The sequence below is a fragment of the Accipiter gentilis genome, chromosome 9 (genome assembly GCF_929443795.1).
Source record: "Accipiter gentilis chromosome 9, bAccGen1.1, whole genome shotgun sequence".
NCBI classification, from domain to species: Eukaryota; Metazoa; Chordata; class Aves; order Accipitriformes; family Accipitridae; genus Astur; species Astur gentilis.
Window position 1 is genome coordinate 39316665 of NC_064888.1, and position 19395 is coordinate 39336059.

The 19395-nt window shown below is 37.4% G+C and overlaps 1 protein-coding gene across 3 annotated transcripts; it reads left to right on the top strand.

Moving 5' to 3' along the window:
- ACADSB (acyl-CoA dehydrogenase short/branched chain) lies at positions 1-18823 on the top strand. Of its 3 annotated transcripts, XM_049809562.1 has the most exons (11): positions 1-92; positions 4765-4924; positions 5870-5970; positions 6780-6986; positions 7435-7605; positions 9914-10039; positions 10443-10535; positions 13101-13190; positions 14742-14879; positions 15573-15672; positions 16354-18823. In XM_049809562.1, exons 1-11 carry the CDS (start codon positions 54-56, stop codon positions 16422-16424), a joined length of 1296 nt encoding a protein of 431 aa, XP_049665519.1. In that variant the 5' UTR covers positions 1-53; the 3' UTR covers positions 16425-18823. The 3 variants fall into 3 exon arrangements, with proteins under 3 accessions (XP_049665519.1, XP_049665520.1, XP_049665521.1); XM_049809563.1 differs by lacking the exons at positions 1-92; positions 5870-5970 and having other exon boundaries at positions 4844-4924; XM_049809564.1 differs by lacking the exons at positions 1-92; positions 4765-4924 and having other exon boundaries at positions 5909-6005.
- Positions 18824-19395: the final 572 nt, after the last annotated feature.

Genomic DNA, 19395 nt, shown 5'->3' on the forward strand with positions numbered 1-19395 from the left:
CCACCGCAGCCTCGCGAGAACGCGGCGGGGGGCGTGGCACCGGGGGCGGCAAGATGGCGGCGGCGGGCGGTTGGCTGAGGAACTGCACGAAGGTGAAGCGGGGCGCCTGAGGGCGGGAGAGGGGTGGGTCCCCTGAACCGCGCCGGGCGTCTGAGGGAGCGGCGGGCCGGGGGGGTCCGAGTTTGAGGGAGGGGGGGGGATCCCGCCTCGCTTCTCATCGCCTGTCACCTCAGACCGCCGGTTAAGGCTGCTAGAGGGGCCGCCGGTGCGTGGCGCTTGCCGGGGAGGCCCTCCGCGTCTCCGTTACGCGGCTCTCCGGTCCCTCCTGTGGGGACGAGGGCGGGCTGCGGGAGCCCGGCTCCCCGCTGGGGGAGCCGCTCGCTGGGGGGCTCGGAGCTGGCGGGGTGCGGGGTCTGCTCGGCCGGTCTAAATGCAGCTGTGCAGCTGGGAAGGCCCACTTCTGTCTGGCGCCTTTTTTTTTTTTTTTTTTTTTTTTTTTTAATATGGAGGGGTGGTATTAGGTAACTTCTTGTTAAAAAAAGTTCTTGCAAGTCTTGTGAAACGGCTTGTAGTTGGAGCAGCCCGTGGCAGATATGCCTGTGAGGAGGCAGCACAGTCCTAGCAGCAGAGGTGCTTTGATGTCTCCTTTGGTTATCTAAACAGACTTGTGGCACTGTAGGGGTAATCAAAAGACAAAGGAAACAAGCGGAAAACCTGGGTTTGTGCCGCACACACGCTTTTTCTGTGCAGAGTGAGAAGGCGTGCTGGCCTGGGACCTCCTCCTGCAGTTTGTGGATGTGTTGTGACAGCTGAAGTAAAGAAAACCAACCCTATAAATGAGGGCAAGCAAGCTTCCAGTGATGGAGCTTCTCTGCTGAGAAGCAGGAGCTGTCTGGAAGATGGCTAGGACAGGTACAGGAGTGGAAATCATCAAGGAAAGCCAAGTGAGCTTAGGAAAGTACATTGCTTTGGCCTTTTTTTATTTATATCTTAATGCTGCTGCCAGGTCCACCAGCATTAAAATCTCATTTTAGATTGTAAAACAGACAGTAGGGAGCCAAAAGAACCGATCTTTAAAGAGCTGAGGTGGACGTAAGAATTGAGATAAACAGAAAAATCAATGTTATCAGCAACCCAGAAACCAATTTTCAAATACATGTGTTTAGTAGGGCAAGCAGTCTGAATCTTGTGGCAGCATAAATCACTACCTTACCTACAGAAAAAGAAGGGGAAAAAAAGCAGGGAAGCAGTATCAAAGCAGTAACATACGTGCACTTTAAATAACTATCTGAAAGGTCGTAATACTATATGACTGCGTGACTTCTAAGACTAAAAATGCAAACAATAATGTAGTGACTTGATTTTTTTTTTTTAATCTAAAAGTTGAAATAAAACATTTCTACACTGCGCTATTACTCTGGCATACTTGTTGGCTGCTGTTCTGTGTGTGGGTGTTGCCGATGTAGGTCCCATCCCTTGGGGCCTTCCTACTGGTTTTAAGACTTTTCAAGGTAACCTTGTTATGCATATTCCTTTTGTCCTCTAGCACCATCTCAACTGGGTATCAAACAAGCGTTTATCAAACCCTATCTGCATATGTACGCGAAGGTTTGCCTTTGTTTCTCCTGCCGCAGTAGGACACTTTACGACTCTCAAGTGGGTTGGTTGCAGTGGAAGAACCTCCGAGTGAAAGCTCGGGGAGGGGAGAAAGCCTGGGGTGGTTTCTACTAAGGGGGAGGGAGGCTAAGTGAACGAAGGGACAGTTCCTGTGGGCACTAACTTTCTCAAAACCTTTGGCATTGTTGCTAAGAGCGGGCCTGCTATGGTGGCTGTAACCTGTAACAAACACTGAGCTCTTTACTGTGTTTCAAAGCTTCTACTTTCTAGCCAGGCATTTGGCAGTATCACACCAAAACAGCCCCATGTGCTTGTGCTTGACCTTGCTGAACTGTTTTTAATCAAATTTGTCCAGCTTCACATTTTCCTGAAAGCATGTGAGAAAAATCTGTGGGGTTTTTGTGGTCTACAAGATCTGTACTTCCCACTTTGCATGGAGCAGAGTCCTCTGCATGCGTTTAGTGATGTGTTCACCTGCATGGTCGATAATTCTGCATGCAAGTGTCAGGTGCCATCAAATTAAAGTAGAGGTAATCCCAGCGTGCTACCAGTTGTTTCAAAAGTACTGGCTTATTGGCTACTGATTGTACCTACTTGCAGCTTTTTGAAAAGTTTTGTATTCTTAAGAAGGCACTGTATTTTTCCTGACAGCTCTTGCTTAGTACTGGTGAAATATTCTCAGTGATTCATCTTTGGTTATGCCACCATGAAAGAAAAATGCTCTTTTCTTTGTACTTGGAAATAAAGTAGTAGAAGAAGCAGGAAATACGTGTGATTTGTAATCCTACAACTGCTCAGGAAGCATACTGTGTTAAATATATATATATATGTGTCTGTGCACGCTCAAGTTTTTCCTTCTCAGACCTTGCTAAGAATATGGACTTACGCTGGAGGATTCTTAATGGTCTTGCACATCTGGGTGTTGAGTGATCCTACCATAGCTGGATGTTCTGTGAATAATCCATTCCTGACTGACAGCTTCCAGAACATGGTTGCCTTGGATTTTATCTCTATTAAGGCAACTCCTGTTTTATTTTTCTGTGAAGACCTACAGTGGCTCCAGTAACTTAAGTCTTCATTTGAAAGTGTTGCAGCTATTGCTGATCATCTGAACTTTGTGTTCATGAATCAGCCCCACTAATCAGTATTTGTTTTATGTGACCAGGGGTGTTGAATGTGAGTGAACATTGAATATTCACAGCAATATTTGTTTTCTATATCGCCACTTCTTACTGTTTTTTCTGTCATGCACGACTGGTTGTGCAGAAGTCGGAGTTTCCTTACCGTAATAGACTTACGCATCTTGTCTCTAAGACAAGAAGAGTCTGTAGATCTGTTTTACATCAGTTCTTCAGCCAGGGAGATGACAAGTGTTGAAAGCCAACATGAAAGAGAGTGAATTGTTGGAAGGATCAAAGGAATTTTTACTTCCTGACTCCAAAGTTTCTGCCGTTTTTTGAGGAATGCTGCTATCACAGTGTGCATTGCAAAATTGTCCTGCATTCTGTGAGCTAAATAGCAGTCTGGTTACAGCACAGCCAGTCAGTCTGCTCACTGTAGGGTTAAGAGCGTGTGTTGGCAAAAATGCATGTTGGCAGGCATATGCTCATATATACATTATGGCACAGCTGTGTCTACTGGGGGTTTGTATCAGCAGTTGTCTTAGACATTAATATCTCCACACTTTAGACTGACAGTAGCAATAGTGACAGATATCTGTAGCAAAGATCTGATCTGTAGACGTTAGCCACAGAATAAGTTGCGTTCTGGGAGCTGTGAGAGCGAAGTCATTTCTCTGTCTTGCCTCTTTTGAGATCAGTCAGTCGAACTGTGCTTCTTTTTTAATAGGGCTTTTCAGGAATACATTTTGCAGGAGTTTAGCTACTGTTAGCCTGTTACTTTTTAAGCCAGATCATATTCATTATGCTAACTTTTTTTAAAATCCTAAGAAATTATTCTGTCATTGGAAAGTATATTAATGTTCAAACTAAATGTGTTCCTTTCTTAAGCCTGGTGTTATCTACTTGAGTAAGTCTTTGAATGCTAAGTAGTTTATAGTTCTCCAAGGTACAAAATTAGTTACCTGTCACATTATCTATGTTCACCCACCTGACAATCACTATGCATATCTTGCTTCCAAAAGCCACTGTCTGTTCTGTTCATTTTTGTGCCTTGTGCCTCATATGCTTACCACCATTTCCCTTATAGTAAAATGCTCGTAATACCTCTGCTCTCTTGGTTGGATAACCAGTGCTTCTTCATATCATTTTGAATTGTTGTATATTGTGGACAAATGGGGAGAGTTTAAGCATAAATTACTCAATTTTAGTTCCTTCCTCTACTTTCTAAATAAATCAACCAAATAAGACACATTAATTATTAGTTACATAGTACTATCAACATACTAACTGTAGGATTTAAACTAACTGTACAGAAATGTACAGAGGCATTCAAATGCCAGGGCTTTGTCTATGAAATGTGTGCTTATTCTGAAAATCATTGTGGTGGATAAGAACTCAGTTTGAATACAAAAATCTACGATGCTGTTGGAAGTTGTGCCCTTTCACAGCAAAATAGCAATAATCCAGATGAAGTGCTATCAGATTGCTTTAGAAACAAGAGTTGCTGGTCCCTAGAAAACCGGGGAGAAAGCTAAGTCTATCATTAAAAGTTGACAGGTCTTCTGTAAAAAGCATTCTTAAGTCTATTTCACATTTACTCTTATCATATTTGTTAATGAAGATATTAATTCTATCAAAATATACATTTACTACTATGAATATTGCAGCAGACTTGCAAAATCATCTATAAAAATAAATACTATCAGCAGGGTTTATTTGCTTGTAAACACCAAAAATTGCTAAAATTAATGTTTGTGAATAGTTTGTAGCATAACATTGTGTTAGCAAACTTCCAGAAAGAAAATTGCTTGGGGTTGAAAGAAGAATAATTAAGGGATATTTTCTTTAGGACACTGCTTGGCGGGGGGGTATATCTTCTCAAAAACTTTCAAACTAGACATTGAATGTAAATTGTATTTCCTAATCGTTTACTGAATAAAAACACTGGGTAAAATTGTGTATTGCTGTCTGTATACAAATACAAATTCTATTAACTGTTTGCATGTTCTGTATTTGTTGTCAACAGCTGAAAAGAAATATGCCAGCATACTTGGCTCCTTGGAGAGCTTCTCCATGTGTCTTTAGATCCTCCAAATCGGAACTCATGCCAAATCTAGCCAGTGATGGAGTTGTCTGTGCTCCGCTTCAAACATTCACCGAAGAGGAAACAATGCTGAAAAATATGGGTACCTATTATCTGTGTAGTTAAAATTCAGAAAGTCCAACTAGAAGGGAAATTTTAGCTTTAAAATTTCTTTTCAGTATTTAATTCTAGTTAAGTGTTGACATTGTTGTGTGGGATTGTGCTTAATTTTAAAACTGCTATAGTTCACAAGAGAAAAATGTAATGTTCTTTTTCCATGTTACCATAGCACAGTTCCACATACCACAGTGCAGTTTACTTTGCATAAATAAATATTAACTGTTTAAAGCTTGCTGTTTCCGAAGTGAAGTTGCCTGGCATTGACTAGTGCCCTTTCTGAGGTGTTTAGTTCAGCTACAGTTAACTGCCCTGCCGGTTTTCAGAGATTTCATGTATAGCCAGAACGGTGACAGATGTGATGTGAGTGTCTGCAATGCAGCCAGGCTTGCACGAAGAAGACAGTGTTTCAGAAGGGATCCTCAGAGCAAAGGTGAAAGAGTGAGGACCTGCATATCTGGGAGAGAGCTTATAAAAGGCTCAGATTAAACAGAAACATTCATACAGGATTTTGTGCACTCAAAATAACATGCTTTAAAGCCTGAGACCATCTTCCCAAACTGCAGGTTTAATTTATAAAGAAATATGATACAGCTAAACAAATAAGGGATGTATTCGAAATATTTTACATAATTTTTTTGGTCAACCAATGTTACATAAGTGTTGCTGAGATGCTTTCAAAGTTTCTGAATTTATAGGAAGTATTTGTTTTGGTTTAGAGGATTGCAGATGAGTTCAGAAAGCAATTATAATTGAGCCTTGCGGCACATCACCTTGTTTCACTTGGGCAACTTTTTGTCCTTTTATTAACTCGTCTGGGAGAGTCAGGGAATACATTCATAACCTGTTAGAAGTACCACATTACTGTTATATTGATCTTCAAGGAGAGTGTTAGAATATTTACACTCTTTCTTTCTTCTCTTCATTACAGTGACAAAATTTGCTCAGGAACGAGTTGCACCTTTGGTGCAAAAAATGGATGAGAATTCGAAAATGGAAGACTCTGTAATACAGGGATTGTTTGAACAAGGGGTCTGCACACTTTTACTTAATCTTTTATTCAGAAAGTGAGATCATTTTATGAATCTAGCTGTGCATTTTTCAGATATTTAGATTAAAAAATTGAGGGCTATAACTCAAGTGAACTAATGAATCATTTAAAAATTTGGATTTATCAACAGCAAGGCAACTTTCTCTTCTTTTTTACTGCATTATCACTCTCCATCTTTTACTGTAATATTATTTCCATCTCTCCCTCTGCTGTACCACATTCTTCATCTTTGCTTTGAGTTTCTTGTCTTTCCCCCACCCCTTTTTTTTTTTTTTTTTTTTTTTTTTTAAATTGGCTAAGTGCAATTGCGTAGAATGCTGGAATTGCCATGACTCCAATAAGCATTGCTGGGAAAGGGTATCAGGAGTCCTCTGTGTCCTTAATGGGCAACCACAAGGACTTGTGTTGCAGATATCCTGATGTTCGTTCCTGGATGCAATTTAGCCTTTCCTGCTATCAAACATAAAGCTTGTACATGTTTAGAATGTCATTTTGTACAATGACAATGCTAAATATTAGACTTCTGTTGAGATTACAATTGTTCTGGAAATGGTAATCAAACTAGGGTGATGATTGGCCTGTATACTGGACATGTTATTTCTTGCATGAATTGACTGTCAGCTTCTGTGAAGAATTGTTAGTTTGTTTAGGGTATTGAAGGAAAACAGGTCTTTGGGGAAGGGTCTGGAAATACTTATGTTCTGTGGTTTTCATTTTAATCTCTTAAGTATCAGCTTGGACTAACAAGTTGTGGACAGGAAACCAACAGATTGATCTATTTATGTTGCAGCTGATGAGTATTGAGCTGGGGGAAGAATATGGAGGAACTGGAGCTTCATTTTTTTCAATCATATTGGTGGTAGAAGAATTGGCCAAAGTTGATCCAGCCGTAGCTCTTCTATGTGAACTCCAAAATACACTAACAAATAAGTTGTTTACCACATATGGAACAGAAGAACAAAAGAGAACTTACTTGCCCAGAGTTGCTAAAGATACAGTGAGTCACATTCTCACTTTACTAAACTATAATATAATTTTTAATAGTTAAGTAATGATAGTAAGTGGTTTTTTTCAGTAACTAAATGGGTGACCGCAGCATTGGAAAATACGTGTGAACTTTCAAACACTGGTTAGAGCTGAGATGATATAGATACGTCCTGTCGTCAGTAGCTGAGACGTAAAAGTGGAAAGGCACTTATTAGTTTCATTAAAATTTAATTTGCTGTGGAAGAGAACTTTGAAGCAGTTGACTTTGAGAGACATGTAATTACATAGTGTTTCTATTCTTAATCTCCATATCTGAAACTTAGTTACTTTGATGCAATAGATTAAAATGTTTGAAGAGACTTGTGCTTGTTTATAACTATTTTTGTTGTAGAATTTGTTATATGTTGTGCCTATATTTTCAGTAAAAATTGAAATTAAATTTTCCCTTCAATTGACAGATAGGCAGTTTCTGTCTTTCGGAGGCTGGATCTGGCAGTGATGCATTTTCTTTGAAGACTCGGGCTGAAAAGAAAGGAGACTACTATATTATCAATGGCTCAAAGATGTGGATTAGCTTAGCAGAACATGCAGGAGTTTTCTTTGTGATGGCAAATACAGATCCATCCTTAGTAAGTTGCTAAAGAATAGATGCATTTCAGTGACAGCTAATGATGTATGAAACTATGGATTTTTATATTAATAATCTGATGTTAAAGGTTAATATTCTTTGAACCTTTTCCTAGCTGACAGCAAACCTTTAAAAATATTTCCCAACAAAAACTGAGAACTTGCTGAGCAATTTAATAAATTCCTCCCACCAGGGAAAATAAAAATGTCAGAATCATAATTGCTTAGATGGAGAGCACAGCATGCATTCGTATTATTCTGAGTAACAGAAGAACAGATAATCTTAAGTCTTTCCAACCCTTCTGACTTAACTGACAAGTTGCTGTTGTTGAAAGGCAAAAGAGAGCTTAGGCTACATGCACTGGAAAACTAACAAGAATACAACAGCAAAGTATGTTCAGGTGAAAAAATATGTAGCTGAATATGCATGTTTGAAGTTTTGTCACCAATTTGCGTATAGGTAGTCGATTCAGAAAAGTCAGCTGCAGGCTTTAAAATGTGCTATATCAATACAGTAGAGTAATAATCAAATACAAAACTAAATTGTTTAGAACTTTGATTTATTTTTTAAACTTCTTCCAGTATCTCTTTCTTAAAAATTTAACTTGAAGATATTTATTTTTAAAACTAAAATTTCAGGTTTTGACTAAATAAGAAGAGAGGTTTTTCTTTCATTGTATTAAACAGTTTAACACCGTATCACTTTCTGAATTTTTATTCATCTCTTCACAAGCTGGTGGGTGATTTGAGTACTACATACAATGAAAATATATTTGATAAGCCAGTTTCTATATTTGTCAACTGCTGTGCATTGCCATATAATCTGGAGTTGTTTCTTCTGTATTAGTGTAACGTTTTAAAATTATATAATAACTTGTCTGCTTGAAGTTAGAAATTTGCTTTTGAATATTCAAGAGGGAGATTAAAAGTCAGTGCTGCTCAAAGATTAAATAACAGCTGACGTCAGTTTAAATGAGAGAACAGACCAGTGTAGAACTGTGTACTGAAACGTACACTCTGCAGTAGCAGCTCTCATTTGGTGAGATGGGCTGTCATTGAGGTGAGATTGAAACAGCAGCCTCCTCTCTAATAAAAGGGAACTCTTTGAGAGGAACCACAGGACTTTTCCTGTCTCAGTGTTACCCGCTTAGTGAGAAGAGGTAATGTGGACGTTAGGGACAGGAAGAGATGGAAACATGGCCAGAAACACCTCGCAAGTTTGTCTGTAGTATGTTGCATAACAGAGGCTGCTGTGGTTCTGGCTGGGGGAAAAAGAATGAGTGGTGGAAAGGAGAGAGAACTAGGAGTAAGAGTTACATAGAGAGAAAAAGAAAAACTGGCAGCTCTCAGGAATCACCGTTTTGTACTTCAAGAATCTAGTTTAAGGCATCAAAGATATGAAGATTGTAAGCCTGTAGGAGCTGCCAGAATTTAGATTGCCTATACAATCTAAGTGTTGTTACTTGCATTATTTAGTGTCCTGTCCAGATCATTATCTGAATACGAAATCAACTCTTGGAGCTTTTTGATAACAATCATAATGATTTCAGACTACGCAATTATATTCCCACTACCTCTCTAAAGTGAAGAGACAGTGGTACCAATGTTCTGAAAACTGGAATCACAAGGAGAATGAGTGCACCAATTCTGTTAGATGAGGTCTGTTAAAATACTAACAGTTTTGCTGCACTTTGAATATTCATGCACAGTTCCTAGTGACGCCAGTCTCATCAGTCAGTGCTCTTACTTTGGATGACCTTAAAAGGAAGAGTATATGTGCAGCATTCCATGAGAAAAGTAGCTGAAGTAATTGAGCTTAAGTAAAACCTTGCATCCTATAGTATCATCTGACAGATGGGTTGAGAGCCATTACTCATTTGACAACTTTAATCTAAAGGTACCCAATGTCTTCTTGCAGTCCAATGTTTGCCTGTGACATACGTTCCAACAGCAAGCAGTAACTTCACTGCACAGCAATAACTTGCTTTCCCAGTGATTTCCATTACAGACAGGCACCACAGTCCTGTCTGTTTTGTTTATGTAATACCAGTCCCCTGTCTTATCAAGAGAACTTTTAATGTTGTTCTGATTATGTTTTCCATGTGGAATATTTTAACAGGAAAGTATCTCTGGCCTTTGTTAAGCCATAAGTAGCAGACATAGAGGGAACAGATGATGGTGCCAGTGTTTTATTTAGTAGTATAGTATTAAGCAGGTGTATAATTTCAGTAGTGGAATGAGATATTTAGACCACCATTTGGTCATATTAGTATAAAAGCCAGTTCTTGATTATTTTTTAATTCATCCTAGGGATACAGGGGAATTACTTGCTTCATAGTAGATCGCGACACAGAGGGACTACATGTGGGGAAGAAGGAGGACAAGCTTGGAATCAGAGCGTCTTCTACCTGCCCAGTAACATTTGAAAATGTTAAGGTATTGTAAGTTGTTCAGCTATTGAAGCATAATTTGTGTATAATTGGAACTCAACTACAGATAAGGAAAGAATGTTAACTAAATTCCTAGTATATTTTTTTTCTTTAGGCATACTAATTGTTTGGCATATTTTAACTTTTTCCTCCCTATTCTTTCACAGAAGTCTTGAGGGGGGTTGGGTTTCTTAAATTTTGATACAGTTTTTCTAAGTCATCAGTTTATAATCACATGAATCAGAAAATGTTCTAATCAGATATTCTGGGAATCAAATGTCTGGTTTATGTTTTATGCCTTCACTTATGAGGAACATTAAATAAAACATGTACATTGATTCACCTGTGATCCATACCAGCAGTTGCAAAGCAGAACAGAAGAGGAATAACTGAGTGGTTTTATTCTTTAGGTTCCTGAGACCAATATCCTGGGACAGGTTGGACAAGGCTATAAGTATGCAATTGGAATGCTAAATACTGGCAGAATAGGTATTGCTGCACAGGTGGGTAATTTTGTTTAATACTGAATACAACCAGTATATAACTTTGAATTTGGATTGACCATTACAAAATATTTAAAGTTAATAAGAATAAACTTTAGAAAATACTTTATTAAAAACTAAATTGCCACTAGATGTCACTATTCCTGTATCTAAGTTACAGTAAAATACTAAAACAACTGTAAGTGGTAAAATTCTCCTTCAGTGACATAACCAATAGATTTAGAAAACATTAAATGGCAATTAGTTTGTCTTTGGTGGTTAACTTATTGCTACTGAAATATATCAACATTTTTATCTTCCATTATGCAAATTTATTTTACAAAGAAAGCTAGATTTAGAAAATATAACACACTGAAATGTTTAATAATAATACTTCCAGGTGTGATTGTATGGGATTGCCAAATGCAACCTTATGCTAACTGATGTTTTCCCAACAACTTATTTTTAAAATAAATATGTTTTTTTTAATAGCGGAAGTGTCATAGTTCATTGTTGTGTTTGAAAATTGCACCTTATGGCATCTTAGAGGAAAATATTTGCTGACCTTGGAGTTACTTCAGAGTGTTGTATTTTGTTATAAACTCACTTTGGATCTCAGATTGCTGCTGATTTCAATGGAAATCAGGCTCAGCCCTATAATAAAATGACTTACGAAGAGTTTTTATATTTTTAATTTACTTTTGAAAGTAATCTTTTTTTGTTTCTACTTTGTTGTGGATGTAATTGTGCTGTATAGGGTGTAATATGTCTATAGTACCAATCTCCCTTATCTTTTGCCCAAGTTTGCAGACAGACCAGAAGTAATCATCTTCATGAAATTTCCACATGGCAGTATACTATGTTGCTAAATGGGTTGGCTCTTCCATCATTCCTGTAGATTATCTGTGATTAAGCTTTGTCTGATATGGCATTTAAAAACTAGGGCTGTGGGCCCCGTTGTTCCCATAGATATAAATAATATAGAGGCTCTGGCAGTAAAATACATGGTCTGGATTTTACTTTTAATTACTCCAAGTTACAGTTATAACCTAATTAAAAGGTAAGGTCAGGTAGTTGTTATATCTTAGTTACTACTTTCGTGGCACCTTCAAATGAAGAGAAAAGGACTTGAATGGACAAGAACAGCAGTTCTAAAGCCCTGTAGTATTGAATTTAGTTTTGCAGTAGTAATAGTTTTAAAAGATAATGAACATCTTATAAAATGTAATTGTGGCTGTGAAAACAGTGTCAGATAGTTTTAGTGCAAGGTAGCTGCGTATATTGCTACAGGTGCTGAAGTTGATATAGTTGGTTTGTCTGTATGAGTTTATATGAGAAGGCAACAAATCTGGTAGTACAGCTGATTAGCAGCAGACTGTATTATGTTCTTTTCCCACATACTAATTTTCCTATGTATTGTGGGTTTTTTCTAGAGCCTTAAATGATTAAGGAATAGATGTCTGAACCCAGAGTCATGTTTTTACCTTCTTGGGGACCTTGGCTTTCAGCTTAATATGTGGGTTTATCCAAAAATACCCATACACTATTGTACATCATTAAACATATTTTAAGCTGGTTGATATGACAGCTGACTGCCATGTTGTAGTATCCCATCTTGACTTAGAAAAGTTTTATGAGATTCCAATTTTACCATATACTGTTACCTTGCTTTTTGATAGTTCTTCATGCCATTCATTCCCCCCCTCCTTTTTTTTTTTAACTTCTCTGATGCTTCCCCTAATCTGATTTCCTATCTTTGTTTTTCCTAGGAAAGAAACTAGGTAGAAAGAATGCATTCAGGTGGATAGTAGTTATATAATGAAACCAACTGATCTTATTTACTAATAGCTATGTATTCCCAAATATATGAAAGGTGGGGTCCTTTCTTTACTGTCTTGTTTAGAATGGAATACACTTCTCGAAATTTGGTAGTTAAAAAAAAAAGTAAAACCAGTTTGCTTTCCAGATTTCATAATGTTTCCTGAGGCTAACAAATCAGACACTAGTGTAGGTGTGAGTTACTTTGTAAATGTTTGTATGTAGTTTTCCCAGATATTATCCTCCAAGATAACAATTGTGTTTTGCTGTCTTTGCTGCCAAGTGAAAAGAGTGTGTGAAAAGACAATGGCTCTTCTAAAATTGTTCTGTTGAGTTGGGGTTTTTTTCTCAAAAATGCTGGAACAAATGTTATCTCTCCTTCCACTATACAAATTTTCCAACTTCTGAAATAAATTGCTATTTCTGTCTAGTGTCTTCTATAAAATGAGAAATTATTTTGATTATGAAAATAGCTTTGAATAATAATCCAAATTAGTTTTCCTTTAATGGCATAATGTAGATCTATAGATCTTTAGTTTACAGTAATTTTCCCATGTAATTAAGAATTTTGCCAGAAACACTTAATATTTGTGCAACCATATTTGACCTATAACATCTGTTCAAAAATTAGTGATAGTGTTTTCAGAAATATTTTGCCTTTAGTAAGAAAGTTTCTTTCAGGTATTGAATAGTATGGAATAGGCTTATTCCTCAAAATTTGGGGTTTTTTTTGTCCTAACTCACCTCAATATGTCTTATTTCTTACAGATGTTAGGACTGGCACAAGGGTGTTTCGACCATACGATTCCCTATACGAAGGAGAGAGTCCAGTTTGGGAAAAGCGTATTCGATTTCCAGGTACTTGTTAGTGAACACATGGGAAGTGTCCTCCAAGAGAGTAGTAGTTACCACAGTAGGTGAAGTCAGTAAAATGAGTAATCCAATTTGCATAATTTATGCTCCACCTTGTGTCATGTCTCTACTTCTCAATATTTGAGAATTTTTCAGAATAATTTTGGATGACCATTCATCTGCCATGTAAAATATATAAATTCAGTGCTATGTGCCTTTGCAAGTACCGTAGAAATCATTTAAATCTTCAAAACATTATTAACATAACTCCTTTTACTTGATAATATATTCACTGCCTTTGAAAATAATATACCTGGAACTGCTTTCTCTTCTGATTTTAATATCACAGTATGTTGAATGTGTTCTAGTTTTTATACCCTTTCATGAGTGTAGGGGAAGGCCTTTTTCTGGAGACACTAGAAATTATAAAAAGATGAGGAAAACTGATTGAATTATTAGATTTCCTGTGTTATACAAAGACGTTTAGTTTCCATGATAATATCTGTATCTTAAATAGAAAAAGACTCTTTGTTGCAAAAATGATGTATAGTTTAATAAGGAAGATATATAATTGTAATTACTGTAGTAATTTTCTTGTTAAAAGAAACCTACATCTCAGCTGAAGAGAAGGAACATTAGTACTACTCATAATTTATACAAATTTTAGGAAGCACCCACAGATATCTAGGAAATTATTGGAACTGTGTCTTTTGAATGGGAAATGGAATTTATAATTGCTGAATCATTTTGTTATTTTGACCTGCATTTATATTTTTGCAAATTTTAGGGAGCAGTGTTAATGTTCTAATAAGATGAAAGATTTCATTGTGGTTTAGGACCAAGTTAGGCTACTAAATGTTCGTTTTCAGTCATCATGTTTGGGTCTCCTTAAATAAACCCATTCATTTGTAATATCTACCATTTAGACGTCAGCTCCATCACCTTTTTCCTTCTCTTTGAATTCATTCATCAGTCATGTCCTCTATACTTTAATGCTGATCCTAACTCTTGTCTCATGGCTATGGAATATGGGAAGAAGGGGTTGTCACCTTGTTAGTTCTCCACTTTATTTAACAGCTACTTTTTTGCAGTCTTTCTCGGTTAAGCTCATCAGGGAACTAGCCTTGTTAATGTATGAATGTTCTCAATAGACAGACGCAAAATAAAAATACAGGTTTGACCTACGTGTGTCTCTGCAGTGCTGAGGAGAATGTTAAGATTTGGCTGAAATTTTCCTTGATATTCATGGGTGCAGATAGGTTCCTGTTGAATCCTCCTGTCCAGCCAGTCAGGCAAGAAGTTCCCCAATGCTCCTGAATCCAAGAAGAGGGAAGGAGAAAATGGGAGTGCCGTTCCTAAAAGGACTTTGGTGGTCCAGAGGTTTTCCAAAACCGATGTCATAGATGCAGAGACATGCAGACTTACTAGACCATCTAGATTTTGTATTTTTATTTTAGAGTGTAGGTATGTTCCTTGGTGAAAAGAATGGTTCTTGCTAGAAATTCCAGTTGAGTATTAGATAGCAGTTGTGTCTGACTTGCGGCGTGCTTATTACAGGGGATGCAACATCAGATAGCTCAGGTGGCCACGCAGTTGGAGGCAGCAAGGTTGCTGACCTACAACGCAGCCCGTCTTGCAGAAACAGGAAGGCCATTCATAAAGGAGGCCAGCATGGCCAAATACTACACTGCTGAGGTACCTTACAGTCTCTTTATTCAGTAGATTTATTTCACTGCTGTTTAAAAGTTTCTTCTGTTACTGAATGTATAACTTTCAATTCATGTTTTGCTGTGAGATCTGTGGATGTACTTTTACCTTGTTCCTCATTCTCAGTCCACGTATGGAGTGTCAAGAAGGCCACTAAAGAATGAACTGCTCACGCACCTAAATAAAATTTTGAAAACCAGGCAACATTAAAAGAGAAAGTGAATTAGTATTTTTGCTCATCTAGAGAGATTGCATTTTCTCAGAATTCTCTTTTTGTGGCTAAAGAAGTGGCATGGTGAGACTTCATTTGTGACCGTTTCAACTCTGCCAGTCACAACTGTGGGTCTTAATGTGATTCAAAACTGGATTGCTTCTGCCTCTGTTTAATTGCTGTCTTGCATACCACTGCTAGTCTTTTTCATAGTGCAGCATGTGAACTGTTGCAATAAAGGTTATTGAATTCTTGATGTCCTCTGATTTAGAAAAATGTCATTTTTATTCTAAAATAACTTGCATAAATAAGATGAATACAAAAATATCAGTCCTTCCTCTTCCCACTTGTTCTAGTAGCTGCTTTAATTGCTGTTTTGTTTTCACTTTAAATAGCCACAAAGAATAAAATTTACTACCACCTGCATGAAGTTGAATCCTGAAATTGTAACTCTGAAACTATTTTCATAGGTTGCAACACTGACAACAAGTAAATGTATTGAATGGATGGGTGGTGTTGGATTCACAAAAAATTATCCAATAGAAAAGTACTACCGTGACTGCAAGATAGGTGAGTGATAGTTTCTTAACAAGTATTTCTTGTAGCATTAGTAGTATTAAAGTCTGGGGATGAATGACTGGCTAGCTTTTTAAGATATTTTTTTTAAGTGAGACTGTAATCAACACTGATTCAAAGGCTCAGATATAAGAAGGTAAATCTTTAGGTATATATACTTGTGTATGTAAGGCTAGTTAAAATGTTTCATTAGATACCAATAAAATACAGAGACACACATTGTCTCTCATTCTATTAAGAAAATTCCAGTTCAAAAAAATTGAAAATACTTTCTTCAGCTTTAAGATCTGAACCTATGTGGAGTTTTATTTTCAAGACTTCCTTGTTTACTAGTATAATTCTTGGGCCTAACAGTTTGACATTTCTAACAATATTACCCTTTGACTTTTATTGCTGATAGCATTTGTAAATACTTAACTTTTGTTCGTTATTTAGGAATTGCTTTTCAGGAAAGCATCTTGTCATTATATTGTACCAGCGGAAGAGTATTTTAATTGTTGCAGATAATAAAATATGAACATTTATGTAAATAATTCTGTTTCTAGAACTTGGTCCGTAAGTCATCACTTCGTAATTGTAAATGTTCTGACTGGACTGTTAGAACAATATCTTGGTCTCTTTTCATATACTCACTGTGGTTTTATAGTCTTCTAATTTATTTTCTTCTGATTTCAGGTACAATATATGAAGGAACTTCAAATATCCAGTTAAGCACCATTGCAAAAAGCTTAGCGCAGGAGTACTGAAACCACAAGGACTTCTTGACTGTTAGCAGAAATTATTTCCCTGAACAATCATTGTGAATTGCATATTTATTTGTAATTATAAAAATCATTAATGACATCATAAATAAGAATACATCATCACAGATGAAATCATAAGGAAAACCATGAATTCTCCATTTCAGGACAATGAGTGTGTAATTCATATGAAATCGTGAATTCCACATTCAAATCCAAATCATGGGTTAAAAGTATCTCTTTCTGCCTGAGAGACTTCTAAGCCAACACATTGGCTGAAATTTTTTTGCTGCCTTAGGTTATGCAAGCAGTGTATCTCCACTTTGAGATTTCAAAGTGAAAACAAAAGCAGCCAAATCCTTGGCTTGTCTGGTGTGAAAGGTTCTGTTAAGCCACCTGGGAGAAAGGACTTTACACGTGCAGCAGAACTGTTGCATGGCGTGAAGCTGCTGTGTGTTCATGATGCCCTTTATTAGCATGGGGTACAGGAGAGGTATGTGGAAAGAGATAGAAGCGATGGTTTCCTCTCTCCCAGGTGGAGCGATGTCTGTGGAGCTGCTGTAATTGGAGTAATTTTTATAGCAGCCCTTAGTGTGTTCTTAAGTATATCTTGGTAATTAAGCCCTTCCAGCCCCAATTTGTAGTACTGAAAGGTGGATATTATCTACCTCCCTTTCCAGCCTTCTCAGCTGTTAAGGGTTTTAATCTAAGAGGTTATTTATAGTTCTCCTTTCATAAAAGGTTGAGTTGAAATCTTTGTGAAATGGCGTTAAAAAAAGCTCTAGTAGTTCTGCAAAAAGACAGAGATATAAGCTAGGTAATAGGAATGCTGTGATACTACCTCACAGTGGCCTTTCCATGTTCAATGCGTTTTATAAACTTTAATCCTCAGAGCCTTCCTGGGAGTTAGGGAGGGACTGTTAATTTGCAGCCTAGAAAACTCCCTCATGGAAGTTAGTGGTTCTCTAGCAAAGTTTTTTTCCTTTTAAGAGAGAGAGAAAGAGGGGGGTGGTTAAGAAGTATTTGCTTTTTTATCTCTCTTTGTTTACTTTAAAATTAGACATTTTATTTACGGCAGAAACCTCTTCAGTGCTGGAGAACTAATTAACTAAGAATCAAGAGACGGAAAGCTTAATATATGAAAAATCATTACAATTGCTGTAATTGCCAATTTGTTTCAAGTGTTTTGGGGAGGGAAGGATTGGTTTTCTGGTTTTGGCTGACCTAGAAGTATCTCATTTTTAAAGCTTGCTTGTCACTGATGATTCACTTTGAGTGGAGCTTAGGCCATAACAGTCTGAGACTCCTAAACAATTTTGTAGCAAAACTAGGGTAAATGACACTTAACAAATATGATTTTGTAAAACAAGCAGACTGCAGTGCCTTATACAAAGAAACAAGCAAGGAGGAAAAGCACTATTAAAAAGTTTTCTGACTTTCTGTCAGCTTGAAAGGGAAGTAACTACTTTAGTGAATTAATCCCCCCACATACACGCTTTGTCTGTTGATAGGCAAAGAATTAATGTGATAATTATCCTTATGCCAATAAAAAAGCCCCTCCCATATCATTTTGATCAACAGCTTTGAGATTTTCAAAAATACAAGAGTAGGAGGGTGGACTGGATGATTTCTGAAGTTTTCTTCTAGCATTATTATTATTATTATTATTATTATTATTAAAGCATTTCAGGTTGTTTGCAGGCTTTCTTTCAGCTGAATTGAAATGGCTGGGGAGATTGTTAGACTAGAATTAAGACTACAGACACCACAACAGTTAACTACAGTTGTTCTGCTCAGCATAGTCTATCTGTGAGTCTAAAGTGATTATAGCCATACTACAAAATGCTTGCATTAATGTTAATCAACATGTGATGAGTTGTGGTAGTGTGAGGCAGTCCCTAGCTGCTGTAGTTCAGCCTGCTTTGCTAACACAAGTGTCAGCAGAGATCAGGTTTTGATTCATACTTTTTAATAGGTCTCCTAGTTTGAGATACTATCTTAGCTTGGTTTATGCAGTTTTCATGAGGCTAGGAAGCGAGTGGCAATACTTAACTGACTTAATATAACACTAAAAGCAAATGCTTTGTGGAGGAAAGTGCAGAGCTCTTTGAAGGACTGTTAAGGGCTGGATATCCAGGATTATGTAAAAGGACTGTCTCTTTGTGTAGAACTGTGTCAGGTATCCATTTGTAAAAGTAATCAGGAAAAAATCAAAACAATGTGATTTCCTACAGTCTGAACTCGGATGCCTTAGTCCAGGAAACAACCTGAAAAGCCTCATCAGCTACTCAACAGTTCTTCTCAGAAGAGCAAGGTCAAACCTTTAACTAATGTTACAGCTGTAAATATTTCACATCTCTGAGTTCTGTATGCTGTATTCTATACACAATGACTTTTGAAAGAAATGTATGTATTGTATTTGAATTTTGTCTACAAAATTCTGTGGAGGAATATGTGCACAAATTAACTACAACCGCTGAGTTTCTTTCATTGTTGTTTTAAAAGGGCACGTACCACTGTGGTCGCTGATTCTGGGAAGAGTTAACTTGTTTCATTCCCTTAAGTCTGATTCCATTGCTGCGCTAAACGCAGATGCTGGTTTAGCAATAAGATGTGCTGTGCTGTTGTCCAGGAGCTGTTAAGAGCTGCTTGCACTCCCCACCCCCTGTTCTGTTTGGGACAAGCATTTATGGATTGTCATAAATTGCATTTCTACATTTGGCACTGTGAGCACAGGACTGTTTATGGTGGCTGGCCGCACCAGTAAGTGTAGGGCTGCAGAGCTGGCATTGTGAATGCTGTGAGGCTTTCTGTGCTAATGACAATACTCAAAGCTGCTTTATACTCAAGATGTATTTATATTACTGAGTTTTCCCTTTATATGCCCATAGTCAGCCCAGTCAATTTAGTCTATTGCCCTGGAACAGCATCTTCAGTATTAAATGTTGCATCTGGGCTTCCCCAGTTAGAAGAAAAG